Here is a 21,648-nt window from a genome sequence, read left to right on the forward strand (position 1 = left end):
GTCTGCTTTTTAAGGAATCAGTGTACAGAACTGCAGTGTACAATACAGTCTGTGGGCTTCTGGCAGTTCCGTAAGCCGCTCCCTTAACCCTTTAAGGACATGGCCTATTTTCGTTTTTACGTTTTCGGTTTTTCCTCCTTGTGTTTAAAAGGTCATAGCACTTGCATTTTTCCACCTAGAAACCCACATGACCCCTTATTTCTTGCGTCACTAATTGTACTTTGCAATTACAGGCTGAATTTTTGCATAAAGTACACTGCGAAACCAGAAAAAAATTCAAAGTGTGGTGAAATTGAAAAAAAAAACGCATTTCTTTTATTTGGGGGAAATGTGTTTTTACGCCATTCGCCCTGGGGTAAAACTGACTTGTTATGCATGTTCCTCAAGTCGTTACGATTAAAACGATATATAACATGTATAACTTATATTGTATCTGATGGCCTGTAAAAAATTCAAACCGTTGTTAACCAATATACATTCCTTAAAATCGCTCCATTCCCAGGCTTATAGCGCTTTTATCCTTTGGTCTATGGGGCTGTGCGAGGTGTCATTTTTTGCGCCATGATGTGATCTTTCTATCGGTACCTTGATTGCGCATATACGACTTTTTGATCGCTTTTTATTACATTTTTTCTGGATTTGATGCGACCAAAAATGCGCAATTTTGCACTTTGGGATTTTTTTGCGCTGACGCCGTTTACCGTACGAGATCAGGAATGTGATTAATTAATAGTTCGGGCGATTACGCACGCTGCGATACCAAACATGTTTATTTATTTATTTGTTTACTTTTATTTAAAACCTGGGAAAAGGGGGGTGATTCAGACTTTTATTAGGGGAGGGGGCTTTTTACTATTAACAACACGTTTTTTTTTTTTTTTTACACATATACTAGAAGCCCCCCGGGGGGACTTCTAGTATATACACTTTGATCTCTCATAGAGATCTCTGCAGCATAGATATGCTGCAGAGATCCATGAGATCGGCACTCGTTTGCTTTCGGCTGCTGCAGCCGGAAACAAACGAGTGCCGAGCAGAGGACGGCGCCATCTTGGACGCGTCCCCGGCCGGCATCAGTAACGGAGATCGCTCCTCCGGGACAAGGTCCCGGAGGAGCGATCTCCCCCACTAGACACCAGGGAAACGTTGCCTCCGGTAATCGGAGGCAGCTGTCAACTTTGACAGCTGCCTCCGATTAGCTAATTAGCGGGCACGGCGATCGGACCATGCCCGCTAATAGCGGCGGTCCCGGGCTACACGCGGCACCCGGGATCGCGGCACTTCAAAGCGGGGCCGCCGCGCGGCCCCGCTTTGAAGTGCTAATGAGGACATAGGACGTACCGGTACGTCCTATGTCCTTAAGAGGTTAAAGGGGTAGTGCAGCGGTAAAAAATTGACAGAATAACACACATTACAAAGTTATACAACTTTGTAATGTATGTTATGTCTGTGAATCGCCCCCTTCCCAGTGTCCCACCACCCCCACCCGTGTACCCGGAAGTCTGGTGCGCTATACATACCTGTCACGTGCAGACTCGTCTCCGATCTTCAGTCTGCGATGTTGTCTTCGGACGGCCGGGCCAAATCCCTCCGAGCGTCCTGAGTGCCAGCCGCCCTCTTCAGCGTCATCGGCTGCTTAGCCGCGATTGGCTGAGCATAACTGTGCTCAGCCAATCGCGACTGAGCAGCCGATGACGCATCCGCGTCATCAGCTGCTCAGCCGCGATTGGCTGAGCCAAACTGTGCATCTGAGCCAAACTGTGCATCTGATGACGCTGAAGAGGTCGGCCGACACTCAGGACGCTCGGAGGGATTCGGCCCGGCCGTCCGAAGAAGACATCGCAGACTGAAGATCGGAGACGAGTCGGCACGTGACAGGTATGTATAGCACACCACACTTCCGGGTACACGGGGGGGGGGGGGGGGACACGGGGAAGGGGGCGATTCACAGATGTGTGTTATTCTGTCAATAATTCTTTACCGCCGCACTACCCCTTTAAGAAGCAGACTGCATACTTGACAGTTTTAAAAAGTATGGTGGGTACACTTTAAGGCTGGGTTCACACTATGTATATTTGAGGCTGTATTTGTGAGGCTGTATAGCAACCAAAACCAGGAGTGGATTGAAAACACAGAAAGGCTATGTTCACATAATGGTGTAATTGAGTGGATGGCCGCCATTTAATGGCAAATTTTTGCTGTTATTTTAAAACAACGGCTGTTATATTGAAATAATGGCCGTTATTTACCGTTATATGACGGCCATCCACTCAATTTCAACATTGTGTGAACAGAGCCTTTCTGTGTTTTCAATCCACTCCTGGTTTTGGTTGCTATGAGGACCTGACTTGAGGACCAAATACTGCCTGAAGTATACAGTGTGTGAACCCAGCCTAAAAAAATAGGTATAATCCATTGCTAGTATGTAGGCAGAAGTAGTGGTATAGTACTTCCAGTGTACAGAACTGCTGTAAATCCAACATACTTCCATTAGTTAATTCTGTAGAGTGCTCTTTATAGCTGAGCAGTGATGAAGGGGCACAACACCCACTGCTGAGTCATTTAGATCATGGAGCCCTCTTCCCAATACAAAGTGTGACTATCATTAAAAATATTTTTGCAGAAATCAATAGTACAAGTGACTTATACAATTTATTCATTTAAGATTTAAAGTCTTAATTACAGAGAAGCAAAGTGAAGACGGGTTTGCTGTGTCTATTATAACCTATGGAGGTGTGCTGGCCTGAGGGGGATGAGTGGGCAGGAAGTGGAGAAAACCAGCCCTGCTGGTCTGAGAACTTGGTGAGATAAGTTTACAGGATAATATGCTGTGCAGGGCTGCCTTTTATCCTCTACGTGCTCACTCTACCCCCTCAAGACAGAGCCCTTTGATGCACGGATGGCCGGGTCAGATTAATGCAATGTTCCTTCCCGCCTTCTAAGAGCCATAGCGCTTTTATTTTTCCACCTTCTGGGCTAGTTGGGGTGTCATTTTTTGCTCCATGATCTCTAGTTTTTATTAATATCATATTGGTGAAACAGAATTTTTTTTACTTTATTCATTTCTTCTGATATAATTTATTAAAATCAGGTGTTTTTTTTTTTTTGTTTACGCCGTCCGTGTGGGAACAATAATTTTATATTTTAATAGATCAGACAATTCCGCACGCTACAGTATGTAAATGTTTATTTTTTTATATTTTTATAATTTTATATTTTAAACTTTTATTGGGAGGGGGTTTATAAGGTTTTTTTTTTAATACTTTTAAAAAAATTTTTATTACACTTATTACTGTAAAACATGCAATCAACAGATTGCATGTACTGATCTATGCTAGCACAGCATAGATCAGCATTATCGGCAATCTATGTATATAGCCTGCCTGAGAGCAGACTCTACACATGGATCACCGATCCGACAGGACGGAGGTAAGTGGCTTAACCCCCCCCCCGTCGGCACAAGCGGTCGGTACCCCCATCACTCAGTGACACAGTTCCTTAAACACCGCGATTGCAGCGTTTAAGGGGTTAATGAGAGGCAGCTGCCTCCAGACCGCTCTCACTGCAGCGGTCCCGCACACATCAGTAACCCTGTCAGTGCAGGAACGTATATATACACATTCCTACTGCACGGGGTACGTGCAATAGAAACGTATATATACATGTTAATGACAGGAAGGGGTTAAAATCACTTGTACTATTGATATTTAATTTCTTAAAAGTGACATTTACACTTTAAAGGGTAGCTTCACACCGTATCGCAGAATATTTTCTGCTGCGGATACGCAGCAGATTTGATGTAAATAACTGAACACAGCATCAAATCTGCTGGAGAACTGCTGCACATCGGTCATGTGTGTTAGCACCCTGAAGTGTACCCATCACTGTTTATGAAAAAACGTGTAGGTCCAAGCTGGTTTTTAGTTCTTAACAGAGAAGGAATGTATTTCCATTTGTATCAAATCTGTAAAATGTTGTTAAAAAAACCTGACAATTCTATAATGGGCATTTATTTTAGCAGACACCACAAGCAGGTTCATACACATATAGACAAGTTTTGACCATTCAAAGTTAGTGTTCTGACTTTATTTAACATCTTTTAAAATACAAATGTATAAAAACACTGGTAGCTATCCATTTAGATTTGAGGCCTTAAATAATAATAAAAAAAAACCTGGAATGTATTGTATATATTTCATATGATTTAGTCCTTGTTCTCAACCCACAACATATATAGGTTTTTAAAGGCAAATGCTCTGGGAGGATGTAATGACACAAGTGGAAAACAATATTTAAAATGATCATTCTTATATTTAGTGGTTTTGTAAAAGCAGATAATTTTAAGATGAATGAAGATGAAAATAAACACATAATTTTATGTTTAAAACAGGAAAAAAAATGATGGTACCGGATCTGCCTGTTAACTGTATGTAAACAGGACTGGCTTAGTCTAGGTTTTATTGTAAGTCTTCATATTCTACCACATTTTCTGGAATCTCAGTTCAACCATACTCTTTCCAACACCAATATTTTGGCCATTTTACAATTCCTATTGTCCCAAGGTGTAACAAAATGATATTTATTGTATATGAAAACACTGTAAGACGCACTAATTCATTATTTAAGGGATGATCTTAGCGAGACTTAGACAAGATTTGATGTAGGCAGCATGACATGATTCGCAAACCACAATATTCACAGGGAAAAGAGCATAAATGTGGCGCAAGAAGCAGTTTTCTTTAGGTATTATAGCTGTTTTTCTTTCATCTCCAAGTCTACCATGGTTGACCAGCAAGTGGAGCTGTTGAGCCAAGTAACCAAGATGCAGTTTGCACTGGCTCCCTAGACTGAAAATATACAGTGAAGCTGCTTTCACACAGCATTAACAGTGCATGTTCAATTTAGGTGTGAAGGAGACTCCCAGCACATACCTCATAGGCCCCCATTCACTCTACGGAGACCTAAATACTGATATCTCTTTAATTCCTACTGTATAGGTCTGTCTGCTATACCATACAGACATTTAGTTTAAAAAAGAAAAAGAGAGGAGCCCAAGGATAATGTATAAGTATACAGTAATTAGTCATAGGCATCAGTCGGGAAATCCTCCTGAAATATACCTGACAGACACTGCAAATGCAATGTGAAAACACCCTTAGAAACTTATAGGGTATCGGTCCCTATGCTCCTCTCCACAGTCCGACAAAGGACACTGGCCTGTTTCAGTCCCCATACACATCCAGTGGGTTTTATACATGAGCCCTTATAATTAATATAGGGCTCATGCATTCACCTCAAACTGTGAAAAGATATTGACTGATGCCAATTAAATGCGGAGGGAACTCTACAGAAAGCTCTACAAATTTTGCATACCTGTAACAGGTGTTACGGGGAAGTTACAGGCCACCACATAAAGAACGTACCACAGAAATACTGAGTGGTTTTAGATTAATAACCAGATGCTATTACCTGATTCTACTTACCATTTAACAGTATAAAGCCCTGCATTTATTAGACAGAGAATGAACTACACTTTCTACTTGTGTGGACTGACTATGAAAAGAAAAGCTTTGGTAATGCACCCCATGAAGAAGCAGAAGCTGACAGGTCGCTTCAACCAGGCACAAAACAGCGTCCAAGCAAATGACTTTCCAGTACTAGCATGGAATTCAGAATCATACTTAGGAAACATAAGGTACCATTGAACTGCTCAACATTAAAGTCACAGGAAAATGTTCAGCTTTAAGCATTTCTCTTTTAAAGACATGTACCCTGTATGTAAGGGAACACACTGATGGACATTGATACCAGTCAGATTGTCTAAAGTGTAATCACAGTGCCGTCCTCCTCAACACCTCCCTTGGGTATCACCAAGCTATTCCTTGGGTCAGCCTTTAAACTACTCAAAATCTTGTGGATGCTTCCATTACTCTCCCGACCAGAATGGTTAAGAGCCAAGTCTCTTTCCAATCTGTGGCTGAGGCTGCTGCCATTGAGTCGGGAAAGGCTTCCAGAAGGTAGACTGTGAGATTTGGGAATGTTGCGAGGCTCAATGCTACCTTCAATGACAATATCGGCATCATCGTCACTTTCCATCTCATCAGGGTTAAAATTCTGTAACAGGTGAGCAGACGGTAAGCTGTGGTGGCTGGCCGTGCTGTCTGTCGATTGCCCAGAGCTGCCAGACATCCGGCTACTCCGGATAACATTGTTTCTTTGGTTTGCAGGTTTAACAGTAATAATTAGATTGTGGCTGTTGGCAATCATCATGTCTGTGACCTGGTCAAGAGTCTTTCCAGCTACCTCAATACCATTGACTTCTAGAACTTCATCATTCACAGCTAGCAGCCCAGTGCTTTCTGCCAACCCTCCTGGAACCATCCTAGAAATGAATATCCCTGGTACTTTCTCCAATCCATGAGGGGTAACTCTGACACTAGTTCCATCACGAATATAGAATCCCAGAGGTTTTTCACATCCATGCCTATACAATCTCACGCGTCTATGTGTCTCCGGAAGTATGTCCACATCAATGATGGAGGAGACTGGTCTAAAGTCATGAGGCATGCTGATGTTAATATGAGGTTTCTTGTGGCGAAGGCTATCATTCCGTAATGCTACCAAAGCATTCTTCTTTTTTCTGTTCAGTGTTGCAGAGCCAAAGGTGCTGTAGTCAACTTCCTCTGCAAATGGAACAAAACATGAATATTAATAAAATACAGTAGATTAATGTTCTAAATTTATATTAGTCGATTGAAAAGAGCCTATCTAAAGGTATCGGTGGGGTACCAAAGGACACGCCACAATAGAATTATAATAAAGTGGGGGACCTCAGTGTCTTCAGCAAGGATCCATATATTCTTAAATGGGAAACAGCGCTAAAGTCCTCATTTTCACCACAAGAATGGACACAGGCGTTCCGCTGGTCCCTTAAGTCTGTGTTAAGCATCCCATAAAGAGAGAATGTGGTAAGCATCCCACAAAGGGAGAATGTGGTAAAGTGCCGCCTGAGCTGGTACTACACACCGCAAAGACTCAATTTAATATACCCATCGTCAGATCCACTTTGCTGGAGACGCTGCGGTCAAGCAGGTTCATTGATACATGTACTATGGGAGTGTCCTGTACCCCGCTTGTTCTGGAGCCAGGTATCAGACTTGTTGAATTCACTGTTTGGGACACAACTCGCCCTCTCTCCGGAACAGGCACTACTATCCTTACGATTGCCCCAGATCCCGGCCCGACACAAACCTATATTTTGCAAAATCCTGACTATAGCACGTCTATTAATCACCAGAAAATGGAAGTCTAGAGTCCCTCCCCTAGCTATGGATGTCATAGCAGAAACCAGAATGATATACGCCATGGAATTATATATAGCTCAAGGCAAAGGGACTGTTAATTCCTTTTCTGCGCAATGGGAGGTGTGGACTAACAGTAAACACCACACTACCCCTGACCTCACATAGAGACATACCCATCCCCCCCCCCTCCTACGCCAACGCCCTATGTTGATAACCTCATCTACGGGTGCAACTAATCTACGAAGTACTAGCTACCTGACCTAACCCCCCCTGATTGTGCACAATACCTACCCTACATGCCTGGAGACGCTGCCCTGCCTTACTATCTGTTTGGTTGATTTGTTTGACCTGATGACAGGTCGCCTTGTTTATAAAGTTATAGTTACCTTTTTTATTTGATTGCTGTTGGTACCTAGCGGGACCACCTACAAGGAAGCCATTATCGCCCCGATCTGCAATACCATATGGATTACAAGCAAAGGCGATACTCTATCCCCATCAGGGGGGGGCGTTGACCCATGGACTCTGCTGGTCCCTGGACCTTACTTACCAATTTATGATATGGTGGCTCCCACTTCTACCTATACCTATGTACTCTTATATCTTTATTGTTTGTGTACAAAATTTTCTGTGTGAAAAAATCCTTTCAATAAAAATCTTTGAAACGTAGAATTATAATAAAGATAGAAAAAAATATTATAATATTATTAAAGGGGTAGTGCGGCCACGTCATCAGCCGCGATTGGCTGAGCATAACTGCTCAGCCAATCGCCGCTAAGCACAGTTATGACGCGGCGGAGGGGGGACGGTAGCAGCGATTCGGCCGGCCGGCCAAAGATGACTTTTGGCACAAGATGGAGGACATGCGCGACACGGATAAGGTAATGTATAATGCACCAACACTTCCGGGGACACGGGAAGGGGGCGATTCACAGACATCACATACATTACAAAGTTGTATAACTTTGTAATGTGTGTTATTCTGTGAATAATTTTTTAGCGCCGCACTACCCCTTTAAAAGTGTTATCCAGGATTAGAAAAACAGAGCTACTTTCTTTCAGAAACAGCCCCTCTCTACCTCAGATCATGTCTTACTATTAACCCCTTCACATCCACAATCTCTATATATACATTCCTACTGCCCATGCCTTAGGGTGGTATTACACGGAACGATAATCGGCCGAATTGGCCCGATTCGGCCGATTATTGCTCCGTGTAATAAATGCAACGATCAGCCGATGACAACGATCATCGGCTGATCGTTGATATAATTTAGAACCTATTTTCGTCGGGCGCCGACCGCGCACCGCTGCGTGTAATAGCGGTGCGTGGCCGGCGACTAACGATATACATTACCCATCCACGTTCCAGGGCTGCTCCTGCCGTCCGCTTCTCCTTGCGTCCCGCGCGCGCTCTAGCGTCACAGAGGCCTGTCAGCTGATAGGCCGCTCAGCCAATCACAGGCCACGGCGGTCCCGGCCTGTGATTGGCTGACCGGCCTACCAGCTGACAGGCCACTGTGACGCTAGAGAGCGCGCGGAACCCCCGGGAGAAGAGGACGCAGGAGCAGCCCTGGAACGTGGATGGGTAATGTATGCCAGTTTAGCAAGGGCTGCAAGGACATCGGTAACGATGTCCTTGCAGCTCTTGTCAAACGATTATCGGGCCGTGTAATAGGTCCAGTAAACGAGCAACGATCTAGCAGATCGCTGCTCGTTTACAGGTATTATCGGGCCCTGCTCGGCCCGTGTAATACCACCCTTAGTGTCGCTGGCGGTAATGACAGGCAATCCCTTAAATGCCACAATCCCTATGATTGCAGCGTTTAAGGAAGTCAGTGACAGGATAAGCACCTGTCACTTACTGATCAGAATCCTCGCAGGTCCGGATCACTTACACTGACAGGCGGGAGTAGAATACTTACCTCTCGCAGACTCTATGCACAGATTGACAATAGTACTGATCAGTGCTATGCAATCTAAAGATTGCATATTTAACGTTAAAAAAAGGTTAAAAATATATTTTAAAAACCCTTATAAAATTAACCCCAATAAAAGTTTAAATTACCTCCTTTCCAATTTTAAAAATAAAAATATTTAACATGGTGCAAAAAATAGTGGTGCTGTTTTGGATAAAAGTTATTCTATTTATCCAAGACTGGATAACTCTGTTAACTACTGGAAGCAAACTTGATATTTTATTGCTTTAAAAAAAATTATGAATAGAAAAAAAAGAAAAGAAAACATACTGCAAAAGACAGGGAAAAACACAGCTGACAGAGGTTGGTGAACAGGGTAGAATTTCATTGTTAGCAGAGATTTTATCAGTTCCTCTGTCAGGTCCAGTCATGTCACCAGCACAAAGACACCACAATGTGGATTAGCAACCGCACAAAGGCATGCTGGCACACAGAATACATGGAATAAAAAGTAGTAATGGAATGAAAGATGCATGCACATATGCTCTAAGAGAGGATGTATGGATTGTAATATTACAGACTTCGTACCAATATTGGACATAAGCATACTGCAGACCTAGCTGCATGTCTACTGAGGCAATTTCTCTAAGTTGTAAAACCATCTATATGCAGTGTATGCCATTGTATATACCGACAAGGTACCCATTAACACAATGTCAGCAGACATAATACAAAGCAATAGTAAGCAATGACTTTAACAGAAGTTCCCCAAGTAGAACTTAAAAAAAAAAAATATATATCCACTCCTTAAAAAGACTTGATTATGGTAGAAACATTATCATATTTAGCCTGCATGGTAGCCTTGTGTTGTCTTAAAGTAGTAAAAGAAAAAAAAAAAAAAAAAACTATATAAATTTCGCATTGCTATCATCAACCCTAAGAATAACGGTTATGTCTTTTATACTATACAAATTAATAATAATGATATTATTATACTATTCCGTAACAACAAACCTCAAACACACAAATCCCCTCCCCCAAAAAACTGTCTCTCACAAGGCCCCTTAAAGGGGTTATCCAGTCCTACAAAAACATGACCACTTTCTTCCAGAGACAGCCCCACTCTTGTCTCCAGCTTGGGCGGGGTTTTGCTGCTCAGTTCCATGAATGTTCAGTGAATGGAGCTTAACCCTTTAAGGACAGAGCAAATTTCGATTTTTGCGTTTTAGGTTTTTCCTCCTTGTGCATAAAAGGCCATAGCACTTGCATTTTTCCACCTAGAGACCCACATGAGCCCTTATTTTTTGCGTCACTAATTGTACTTTGCAATGACAGGCTGAATTTTTGCATAAAGTACACTGCGAAACCAGAAAAAAATTCAAAGTGTGGTGAAATTGAAAAAAAAAAACGCATTTTGTTTATTTGGGGGAAATGTGTTTTTACGCCATTCGCCCTGGGGTAAAACTGACTTGTTATATATGTTCCTCAAGTCGTTACGATTAAAACGATATGTAACATGTATAACTTATATTGTATCGGATGGCCTGTAAAAAATTTAAACCATTGTCAACAAATATACAACACTTAAAACCGCTCCATTCCCAGGCTTATAGCGCTTTTATCCTTTGGTCTATGGGGCTGTGTCAGGTGTCATTTTTTGCGCCATGACATGTTCTTTCTATCGGTACCTTGATTGCGCATATACTACTTTTTGATCGCTTTTTATTACAATTTTTCTGGATTTGATGCGACCAAAAATGCGCAATTTTGCACTTTGGGATTTTTTTGCGCTGACGCCATTTACCGTGCGAGATCAGGAATGTGATTAATAGTTCGGGCGATTACGCACGCGGCGATAGCAAACATGTTTATTTATTTACTTTTATTTATAACCTGGGAAAAGGGGGGTGATTCAGACTTTTATTAGGGGAGGGGGATTTTTACTAATAATGACATTTTTTTTTTAACTTTTACACTTATACTAGAAGCCCCCCTAGGGGACTTCTAGTATAAGTGCTTTGATCTCTCATTGAGATCTCTGCAGAATAGATATGCTGCAGAGATCCATGAGATCGGCACTCGTTTGCTTTCGGCTGCTGCAGCCGGAAGTAAACGAGTGGCAAGCCGGGGACGGCGCCATCTTGGAGCGGTCCCCGGCCGGCTTCATTTACGGAGATCGCTCCTCCGGGATAACATTCCGGAGGAGCGATCTCCCCACTAGACACCAGGGATGACGCTGCGTCCGGTAATCGGATGCAGCTGTCAACTTTGACAGCTGCATCCGATTACTTTATTAGCGGGCACGGCGATCGGACCGTGCCCGCTAATACCTACGGTCCCGGGCTACACGCGGCACCGGCGCGGTTCAGAGCGGGGCCGCCGCGCGGCCCCGCTCTGAACTCCCTTACCGGCATCAGGGCGTAAATTTACGCCCGATGTCGTTAAGGGGTTAATTGCAAACAGCACCTGAACTGAAGACAAGAGTCGTATTGTCTCTGAAAGAAAGTGGCCATGTTTTTGTAGCACTGGATAACGCCTTTAATCCCAAAAAGTTTTATTTGAATAAATTATATGTATCCCAAATGGTGCCTTAAAGAAAAAAAAGAAAGAAAAAACTTGTAACAATAAAATAGGTTAGGGCTCTGAGAAGGCTCATACAGTACCAGCCTAGACATTACATTGTTAACTAATTGATGGCCTCTCCTAATGATAAATTATGATTTACATAACATCCAAATCAATGCTGTGGTCCTTACATTCTCAGGATCAGTGGGAGACCCAGATGTTAGACCCCCAATGATTATATAGTTAAGACATGACTTTATACCCAAAGACTAGCGTGGGCTGCGGTTCTAAATGGCCTTAAAATTTTACGTTCTGGAAGAAATCTACTAGGTTTCACATTAAGGCTATGTTTACACTCCAAAAAATACGGCCCCATTTTCAATTTGGCCAGCAGTGCACACACTGTATAGAATCAGGCCTCATGCACGGTCCATAAATATGGAGCTGGGGACTCACAAACCGTTAAACCTTTTTGGGCACAAAAATAAATGCACAACCCCCCCCCCCCCCCCACACACACACACACACACACACACAATATAAAAACCAATAATTAAGATGGATACATGGGTCATTTGCATTAAGTTTGTATTTCTTCTGGGTACTTTTTATGTGTGTAAGAAACTCGATTGTGAGCCCTACTGGGGTACTGGTGCGATTGTGAGCCCTACTGGGGTACTGGTGCGGACAAGAGAAGTGATCTCACAAACAGGAGCAGAGTTAAAAGAGAAATCCAGCGAAAATTTTTATTAAAGTATTGTATTGACCCTCAAATGTTATACATATCACCAATATACACTTATTACTGGAAATGCACATGAAGTGCTTTTTTTCCTGCACTTACTGCTGCATCAAGGCTTCACTTCCTGGATAACATGGTGATGTCACGCCCCCCGACTCCCAGAGCTGTGCGGGCTGTGGCTGCTGGAGAGGATCATGGCAGAGGGATGCTCAGTGTCCCTCCAGTGCCCTGTGTCCCTCAGTGTCCCCCTACCATCATCCTCTCCAGCAGCCACAGCCCGTACAGCTCAGGGAGTCGGGTCGTGACATCACCATGTTATCCAGGAAGTGAAGCCTTGATGCAGTAGCAAGTGCAGGAAAAAGCACTTTATGTGCATTTTCCGTAATATGTGTATATTGGGGATTTGTATAACTTTTGGGTGGCAATGCAATACTTGAATTTAAGTTTTTGCCAGACTTCTCCTTAAAGTGTTTTACCATGCATTACCTATAGGCTATTATTGCTCTATTACAGTCTCACTTAAAATGTGATTTCCTTCTCCGGGATATAGGTGTGGTACAGAAGAAGTGTAACGCTAGGTTCGAGAAGAAGTGTAAGGCTAGGTTCACACACAGTAATATAAAAGCCACAATTCACTCCTGGTTTTGGTTGAAAAATACTGAGCAAAAACACAAGTGTGTAAACATAGCCTTAAATCATAATCTACACAGATATTTGCACAGATTTGATTTCTGCACTAAAATTCACATGAAAACTAAATGGGACCTACAGCACACAATCCTGTAACGAAGGATCAAGTATGGAGGGAAATAACTGCTCCCACAACCATTTCATCAGGACAAAGCTGCCGGATAGGTTTCTATAAACAGCCTTCCACAGATTGTCAGGTTCTTACAGGGACACGCGGTCTCAGAACCACAGACTAGTCTATGAACTTTCCTTAGGGAACCAAAGAACACTAATTGACAGCTCTGGAAAACACTTCAAAGACATTAGTGCTTCCAAGAAAAGGAAAAAAATCTCTTCAGACAGTTTAGGAGTCAGGCCAATCTAGAGGTGTCATCCCTTTAAACTACAAATAACTGGGCAGTGTCAAGATTAGGCAGCGCTTTTCCCTATAGTTATTTTACACTAAGTGTTACTTAGACCATTAGGAATGATACACACCTCACACAGCCCACGTTTAGCAGAAGTAATCTATATATCAGGCTCTTTAATGTTTAAGCTTTGTGTCAGATCACTTACATTATTACGAGAGATGAGCGAACCGGGTTCGAGTCAATCCGAACCCGAACAATCGGTATTTGATTAGCTGGGGCTGCTGAACTTGGATACAGCTCTACGGTTGTCTGGAAAACATGGATACAGCCAATGACTATATCCATGATTTCCACATAGCCTTAAGGCCCTATTCCACAGAACTTTTTCAAACGATTATCGTTCATAAAATCGTTCAAACGACCGCTCGTTAACGATATTCGTTCTGTGGAATAGCAGTAAACGAGCGAACGACAACAGCGAAATCATTGTTGAGTCGTTCACAATTTTTTTTCAACATGTCGAAAAAAAATCGTTGGTCTTTCAACAATTAGCTAATCTTTTCGTTGAATAAAAAATCTTTCAGTCGTTTTTGAAATGTCTACATACATTTCCCCACGTTTTAAACGACCATGTAACGACCGCAAAAAAAATCGTTAAGTGCTCGTTAACGAGCGGTCGTTGGAGCAAGTCTATGAACGATAATCATTCCGTGAAATAGGGTTATTAGGGCTTTATCCAACTTCAGCAGCCACCGCTAATCAAATGCCGAAAGTTCGGGTTCGGATGGACTAGAGCATGCTCGAGGTTCGCTCATCTCTAATGATCATTTCTGGGGGGTAGACAGAATTATAGTGAAGAAGAAGCCCAGCCACTTTGCTTCTTTATAGAAATATAACGTGTAATTTCTTCTAAACAAAATGTACAGATTCCAAAGAAGAAAAAATTGTGGTAAAGCGTAAAAACTGTATTTTAAGTGATTTTTCAGACTGTTTTGTCAATCATATGTTGTGTACCTGCACTATATGCATCATGTACGTTGTAAAGTCGGATTGAGCCGGATTGAGAACAGTTTTATATTGTCACATGCCATATATCCGCTACCACTGCAAGTGCCAAAAAAAAAATCTGACTTTATCCTAAGGCTTCACTCACACTTCCATAATCGTGGACTGCAGTACGAAGTAGTACTCCGAAATTCATCGACCACTACATAGAAGATCGTGATCCGTGATGAAAATGTGGGTCCTCACTACCTGTCCTTTTTTCTTTTTTTGCAGCACAGATCACGGGTGAACAAGGCCATTGAAATACACTGATCGTATGTCTGCTACTCCGGGTCTGCAATTGTCTGGTCTGAACTAAGCATGTGTAAATAGGACCTTAGGAGTCTACAAAAGTTGCATATAAATTGTGCAAAGTGCTGTTTGTATACACAAAAAAGCTGAGAAAATACAATGATTCAACGGCTCCTCTGCTTGCTTTCAAAATACTTTAGCAGCCAATAAAGATATTTCCAGTTTCCATCCGTTACAATCCATGATCATGCAGTCCTCGTGTAGTTGATTGGAGTCATCTATACTGTATTAGAGACACTTCTACACAATATTACATGGTTACATAGTATGAGCACATGAGGTTATTTTATTCCCTCTAACCATATAACATTTTCATATTTGCAGTTTCAACTTTTCCTCCTTGGCCAAGAGCCATAACTCTATTTTCCATTGGAGGAGCAACCTGAAGGCTAGTTTTTTGCAAGACCAATTGAATTTTTTAATGGCATCCTTCATTTTACCATAAAATGGCCATGTGTGAAAGGCAGATCATGAACTTCCATTGACTACCAGTTAACATCTGGCAGCAGGCATTAAAAAAAAAAATAAAGCCATGCCGTTTTTGCTTAAAAAAGAAGCAGTGTAAAGGCGGCCTAAGGGGTCTTGATATTATGCAGTTTGCAATGCAGTAAAATTTATGAGTTATATTTTTTTTCTGTGACTTCTTTATAAGGGGAGTTTTTTTTTGTATGTTTCAATGTCATGTGGTAGCTGGGACATTTTTTTTCCTCAGTCATCCTACCTGCATGAATGAAACACCAAGTATTCAAATCTGCTCCCTGACCATTGAATAGGGCTAAAAACTGCTGAGAGACTCCCTTGAAGCATATGTCTACATGTGGTGAATATGCTAAGGATTTGTTGCAGATTTACTGCAGATTTTAAACTTTCTATTTCAGGGCCAGTTTATGCAGAGTAAAATTGGCGTAATTCCGCAACTCTCTGCTGCAGAATCCCACCAGTCTCCGTGTCATACAGGATGTCTATGAGAGGGCTTGTACACCTCTCTGCTGAGAGAATTGGAGGGCGAAATTCCGGCTCTTTTACTCCGTGTGAACTGGCCCTAAGTTAATAAAAACAAATCTGCAAAAACTCTGCACTGTATCTATATACCCTAATGTGTAAATTTAACGTATAGGAAGGTAAGAGCAATGTATATGGTATGTGAATTTTATATGGAGTATAGATCATACAAGAGTCAGGACTGTCCATGGGTCAAACCTTCCACTGATCACTAGCTATCAAAGTTCTCAAAAAGCTTTAACCCTACGATAGATACTAATATTTCACACTTTCAGTCTTCTGAAAGTCTCTGAATTATAATAGATTGCTTTCAGCACACAGAGTATAAAACTGCTCTGACAGAAGGTATATTGGGTAGGGGAAGGATACAGTTTCCTTTCTGCAGCTCTGCAAATCAATCAAAAGCATTAGAGAATTATTTATAGGTGTGGGTTTAGCAAAGGTGAATCTACACTTTAAAGCGCTAACCACTACCACAAGTTGTCTAGTAAATTTACATTTGATTGCATGTACGTGGCAGGCAGCCCTCTGATGAAAGTGACTGGGTGCCATTAGCTGATTGCAGAACATATACATGAATAATGCTTGTTGGACGTCTACCTTACTGGTTTCCCTAGCTACACAATAAAAGGGAAGAGGATTAGCAGCCTCTCTCCTACGCACACTTTCATATTTCCTCAGAAAAGCTAACAACCCATTGATAATGCAATTTTAAAGAAGCTCAGGTAAATAATTTATTGGCTTAAAATTCTGAAAGCTGACGGAGCAAACTAATATAATGATCTGTTCATTATTCTGTCTGCAGAGCATTCTAATTTTGGCCGAAGCCATTAGAAGTGCTTCTTCCATTGCTTATAGCACTAAACACTTTTTACATCACGAACAATAGATCAACAGTATAGTAAAATACAAGCCTCTAACATATGGCATGAGGGGAGCAGCTCTGGCCACAGGCAAACATTTTCCCTGATATCAATGCTCCAATATCTTTGAAAACCAATATGGCGGCACTTTAATTTGTTGCTTTTGCAAAACTGTCCTTCTATATAAGAGAATTGATTAACTATAGATACTTTTCTAACCTCTGGTTTACTAATATATTGTTTTTAAATAGGCACTGCCGTTTCAGCAAAGTTTTCCTAGATCAATAGTATACACAACTTTAGGAAACTTTGTAATATATGTAATAAAAAGAAAAAAGCCATATACAAAATTAATAATGGTCATATATAGTGCTATTCCTCATCTACACACAGCTTATCCTACAAAGTCACCTGATATGACAGCTACGTTTTAAGTTATTGGTCACATTGTTACACTTGCCCACTTTTTTTGCTTCCAATACATCAACTTTACCATCTTCCCGTTCACGTGCTGCCCATGACAGGAGCCACTGTCAAAATGTTCTTCAATCCACCTGTCAGTGATTTTAAGGTTATGTCTGATCCTTGTATATAACAAGTATCTTTGTAGCTTCCAATACAAAGTATTTAAATACCACAAAATGATATGAAACAGCTGAAAAATCTCACTGCAAAATAACGCCTGCTGGGGTTTGTTCTTGGCCATCTGCCAAATGCAACAACAAGAATCTTGCTGCATGTAATGTAAGGTGTGCCGCATGTCCTTCAGCACTGCAGACCAAGATCCGTATATGAAATAAGTGAGTTGTAAACTTCTACATCTGCTTTATGCTCTGTTTACGGTGGACTATTTAGAGCAATATAAAATAACACTTAACAGCTCATTTATGTCTCCAGTTTTGCCTTTCTTTCATTTAGAAAACATAGTCAGTGGAAAAAGCTTTGAGGAAATTACGCAATGTTGTGAGCCAGATCAGAAGGGTTCCCACACTCCACAGCACAGCGTCGGCACCTGCCCAACCAAGTGAGATGCTGGAGGCAGGTTTCCAGCTGGCCTTCCACACAACTGGAATTCCATACAGTCTATAGTCGCACAGTAGCCTGGTGACAGGCCCGGAGCAATGTATCACTGTGATGAAGAACCCACCAGAGACTTGCAAGTGGTTGATTTTGTGTATGTGTATATATATATATATATATATATATATATATATATACACACACACACACACACAAAAGGACTTCCGAATATCTAAATGTTCTTATCCACAAATGTCATTCCAACCCGAGTTATGTATATAGAGATCATCCTAGGGGTATGGCGGGGGATCTCCTGCATAGAGAGATTTCACACCTGGAAAAAAAGGCATGCTCACACTAAAGGCCCAATTACACGAAGCAATTATCAGCCGTATTTGGCCGATTAACAACCATTACGGATGATAATCGCTTTGTGTAATAAAAAAGGCAACAATCAGCCAACATGCACAATGTTGGCTGATCGTTGTCTTTCAATGTGTTGAGACACAAAGGATTAGTATAGCAATGATCTGCTGCCATTGCTCCTCTATCTCCTATGGGCTCCCTGGACCATCTTTAGTCCCCCTCCAGCACTCCGTGCCACCCCGGCACTTACTGGCTTGCTGTCGGCGCGTGTAATCGCGTCAGCAGAGAGCTGGGAATGAGGAACAAGCTTGCTCCTGGAGATCACCCCGTGTAATAAGGGCTTAAGTAATTTTAGGCAGATTCCACGTGGATTTTCATGGACTCCACCTCAAAATCTATTGAATTCAATGGTAAATCTGACAAGAATTAAAAGGGGTAGTCGGGCGCTAATCTTTAATTTACAAAATAACACACATTACAAAGTTATACAACTTTGTAATGTGTGTTATGTATGTGAATGAATGTTTAGCGCCGCACTACCCCTTTAAAATATCCACCTCAAGAACAGACATGTCAATGTGTAATTGTGCCCAGCACAAGTAACTAGGCTGCATTACCAAGGTAAGCCTTCTTCCGGGGATCTTACTGAATGGTAGGAGGGGTTGGCATCCTCTCAGGGAGAGAAGTACTCCTTTGCAATGCATTACTAAACATTGTTATCTACTTCAGTACTGTGGCTTACCATTGTTATCTTGTTCATTTCATGTAAGTATAACATTTTGGAGGTTTATAATATTTAAACTAATGTCTTTTATCCAATAAGATTGTATGAAACAAATAACCAAACAAATAAGGGAGTTGGTATATTTTTATCGTTTAATAGTGTAATAGTTTAATAGATAACATTATGTGTGAACATACCCTTAGGGCCCTATTCCAGTGGACGATTATCGTTTCAGATAATCGTTAAATCGTTCGCAAAGAAGCGATAATCATTTGGTTGAATAGCAGTTAGCGATTAAACGACGAACGAGAAATCGCTGATTGCTTAATGAGACCTGGACCTTTTTTATGGTTACTCAATCGCAAATAGTTTTCATAGAATAAAACGTTGTTTGGTCATTCGCAGTAGCGACGAACGCAAGAGCGACAACAAGACGACCGCAAGAACAATTATAAGTAACGATCATCATTCTGTGTAATTTTTATTTGGGTGAACGATTTCGGATTGTTCACAATAGCGGTCGTTTGAGATCGTTTATCGTTAAAGATTATCCAAGCGAAAATTGTCCCGTGGAATAGGGCCCGTAGTAACACTCTATAGTATGTCTAGGGCCTGTGGAGGCAGTAGTGCCTCATGAAGAGACTATTTGGAGTTCTCTGTATCCTTGTGTCATGCACTGTCTCTTTAGGCCTGCATTATGTGTAGTACACTGTGGGAGGCATTTATTAAAGGCTGGCGTCTCAGACACCGCTCGTTACTAATCCCCCATCAGCGCACAGGCATGCTGGATTTATGTAATGGCACACGCCTTTGTATAAATCCAGGCTCATCTGAGCTGCCTGTACGCCATTACTGAAATCTACGCCAGATGTATTTCAGCTACAATTTACGCCTGTGTGTAGGCATAAATGATAATAAATAATATGTGAGTGGCAGCCACGCTCCTCCCGACCCACCATCCCACATAAGCAGCCATATACACTGCGCTATTCCATATCGAGGCATCCAGAGGTAGAAAAACGAACAAAAACCTCATGGCATGGTATGTTTTCTTTTTCTACAGTGGAAGCCTATATGTGATAGATACCTCTTTCTGCCTATACAGCGACATCTGATGTATCACACTGAAAAGCACCACAGAACAATGTAAAAGTACCACATTTTGGTGACAGCCTCAGTAGTTAGACCCTCATTCCCAGTAGGTAATGGCATATTCTAGTGATATGTGATTTTTTATTTTGGTGGCAATATCCCTTTAAACATTATAGGCCACATGACAAGCTGATCCTCATGTCATAAAAGCAAATGTACAAGTTTGTCTTCTGTAGTAACTTTACTCCCTCACTAAATTACAGGTTAGTAAAAAGACTCATTCCAACGTCCTCTCCCATCTGCAGAAATCTGATGCGAGCTCTGGTGGACGGTTCCCTGTGACACATACAAATCAATGTAGACGCAGGCCCGACACCAGGGTATTGTCACATTTACAACTAAATGGCTCTGCTCAGAAATGTCATGTTGTACATCAGTATAATTACAATGTATTCAGCTCAATCACACAGTGCTTGATGTATCATCCTTGTGGGATGTAGGCAGCACTCTACATGCCTATACAAGAACCACCTCCCCTTGAAAAGCAAAGTGCAGAGGCAGCCCACACAGCTGTAAAGCACTCACAACCCTTCCCTCCAGACACAACCTGCCTGGCTACATATGAGATGCATCTAGGGCATGCTCTGCATATCTTACAACACATAGCTTCACAGGCCCCAGAAGCAACCATTGGGCCAGGTTGAACAAGGTCAAGAAAATCTTCAAAATATTGACAAGAAAACTCTTATTCAAACACAGTGCTCATCAGCTTTAGTGCTGCAGTCCATTAGTCAGCAAGGAAATGCAGCCCCGTCTGCAGGCAACATGTTATAGGGCCGGAGCAGCCGAGAACATCAATACATGGTTTGGTTAGTGTTGTCCTTTAATCAGCTCATTCCGCTATGTAATGTTCCAATGAGTAGTCCTAAAGCTTTGCCACTATCTACAGTACATATAAGATTCAGAGAGGCTTAAAAGGGAACCAATCAGCTCCCCCTAGAATACCAGCTGTGACTGCCGGGTTCTCTTTATATGAGGGAAAAAAAAGTTTCAATTCTGGCGCTCAAGGCTGGGAAAGGGGCGGCAAGGAACAGGAAGATAGTCCGCTTAGTAGCCTCTTTGCCTGTAAATCATCCCTGCAGAGGACGCTGGAAACTGGCAGAAATCTTTTGACTTTTGACATGATCTAGAGACATGTAAAACATTATATACAGTATATATAGTTCATATACCAACACTTTTTGTATAAGGAGTTGATGTTTTCATCTACACCAACAAAACAGACCCCAAAAAACTGAAAAGACAATAAAAAAAAAACCCCTAAAGCTAGCAGGTAAAATGAATGAAATAACTCCGGAGGCAGCTCATATCCCCTGTGGTGAGGAATTAGCATGTTAAAAGCCATCAGCTTCATCATTCTCATCCCTGCTATCTGCAGTCAGGGGAAAGTCTTTAGGGGCCCCCCGCCTTACACAAGGCTGGTCCTGCCAAAATAAGTGGGTTTGGTTGACACTAGAGAGGAGCACAACTCACACGAGTCCAAACATTTGCCATTTAAATACTGGTGGCTGAAATTGGATGCAGCCCTAGGAATCCAGGCTGCATCCAACTTCTTCTGCCACCGGTATTCAAATGCCGAACAATCGGACTCAAGC

The 21,648-nt window shown here is 41.9% G+C and overlaps 1 protein-coding gene across 2 annotated transcripts in view; it reads right to left on the reverse strand.

Moving 5' to 3' along the window:
* Positions 1 to 4,012: 4,012 nt before the first annotated feature.
* Positions 4,013 to 21,648, reverse strand: part of PARD6G (par-6 family cell polarity regulator gamma) — an 88,374-nt gene continuing 70,738 nt past the window's right edge. For both annotated transcript variants that reach the window (XM_069957908.1, XM_069957909.1), the window contains one exon: positions 4,013 to 6,683. In XM_069957908.1, the coding sequence (XP_069814009.1) occupies positions 5,821 to 6,683 (863 nt within the window). In that variant the 3' untranslated portion in view covers positions 4,013 to 5,820. The remainder of the gene's footprint in view (positions 6,684 to 21,648) is intronic.

This window comes from Dendropsophus ebraccatus, chromosome 2 (genome assembly GCF_027789765.1).
Source record: "Dendropsophus ebraccatus isolate aDenEbr1 chromosome 2, aDenEbr1.pat, whole genome shotgun sequence".
Taxonomy (NCBI): Eukaryota; Metazoa; Chordata; class Amphibia; order Anura; family Hylidae; genus Dendropsophus; species Dendropsophus ebraccatus.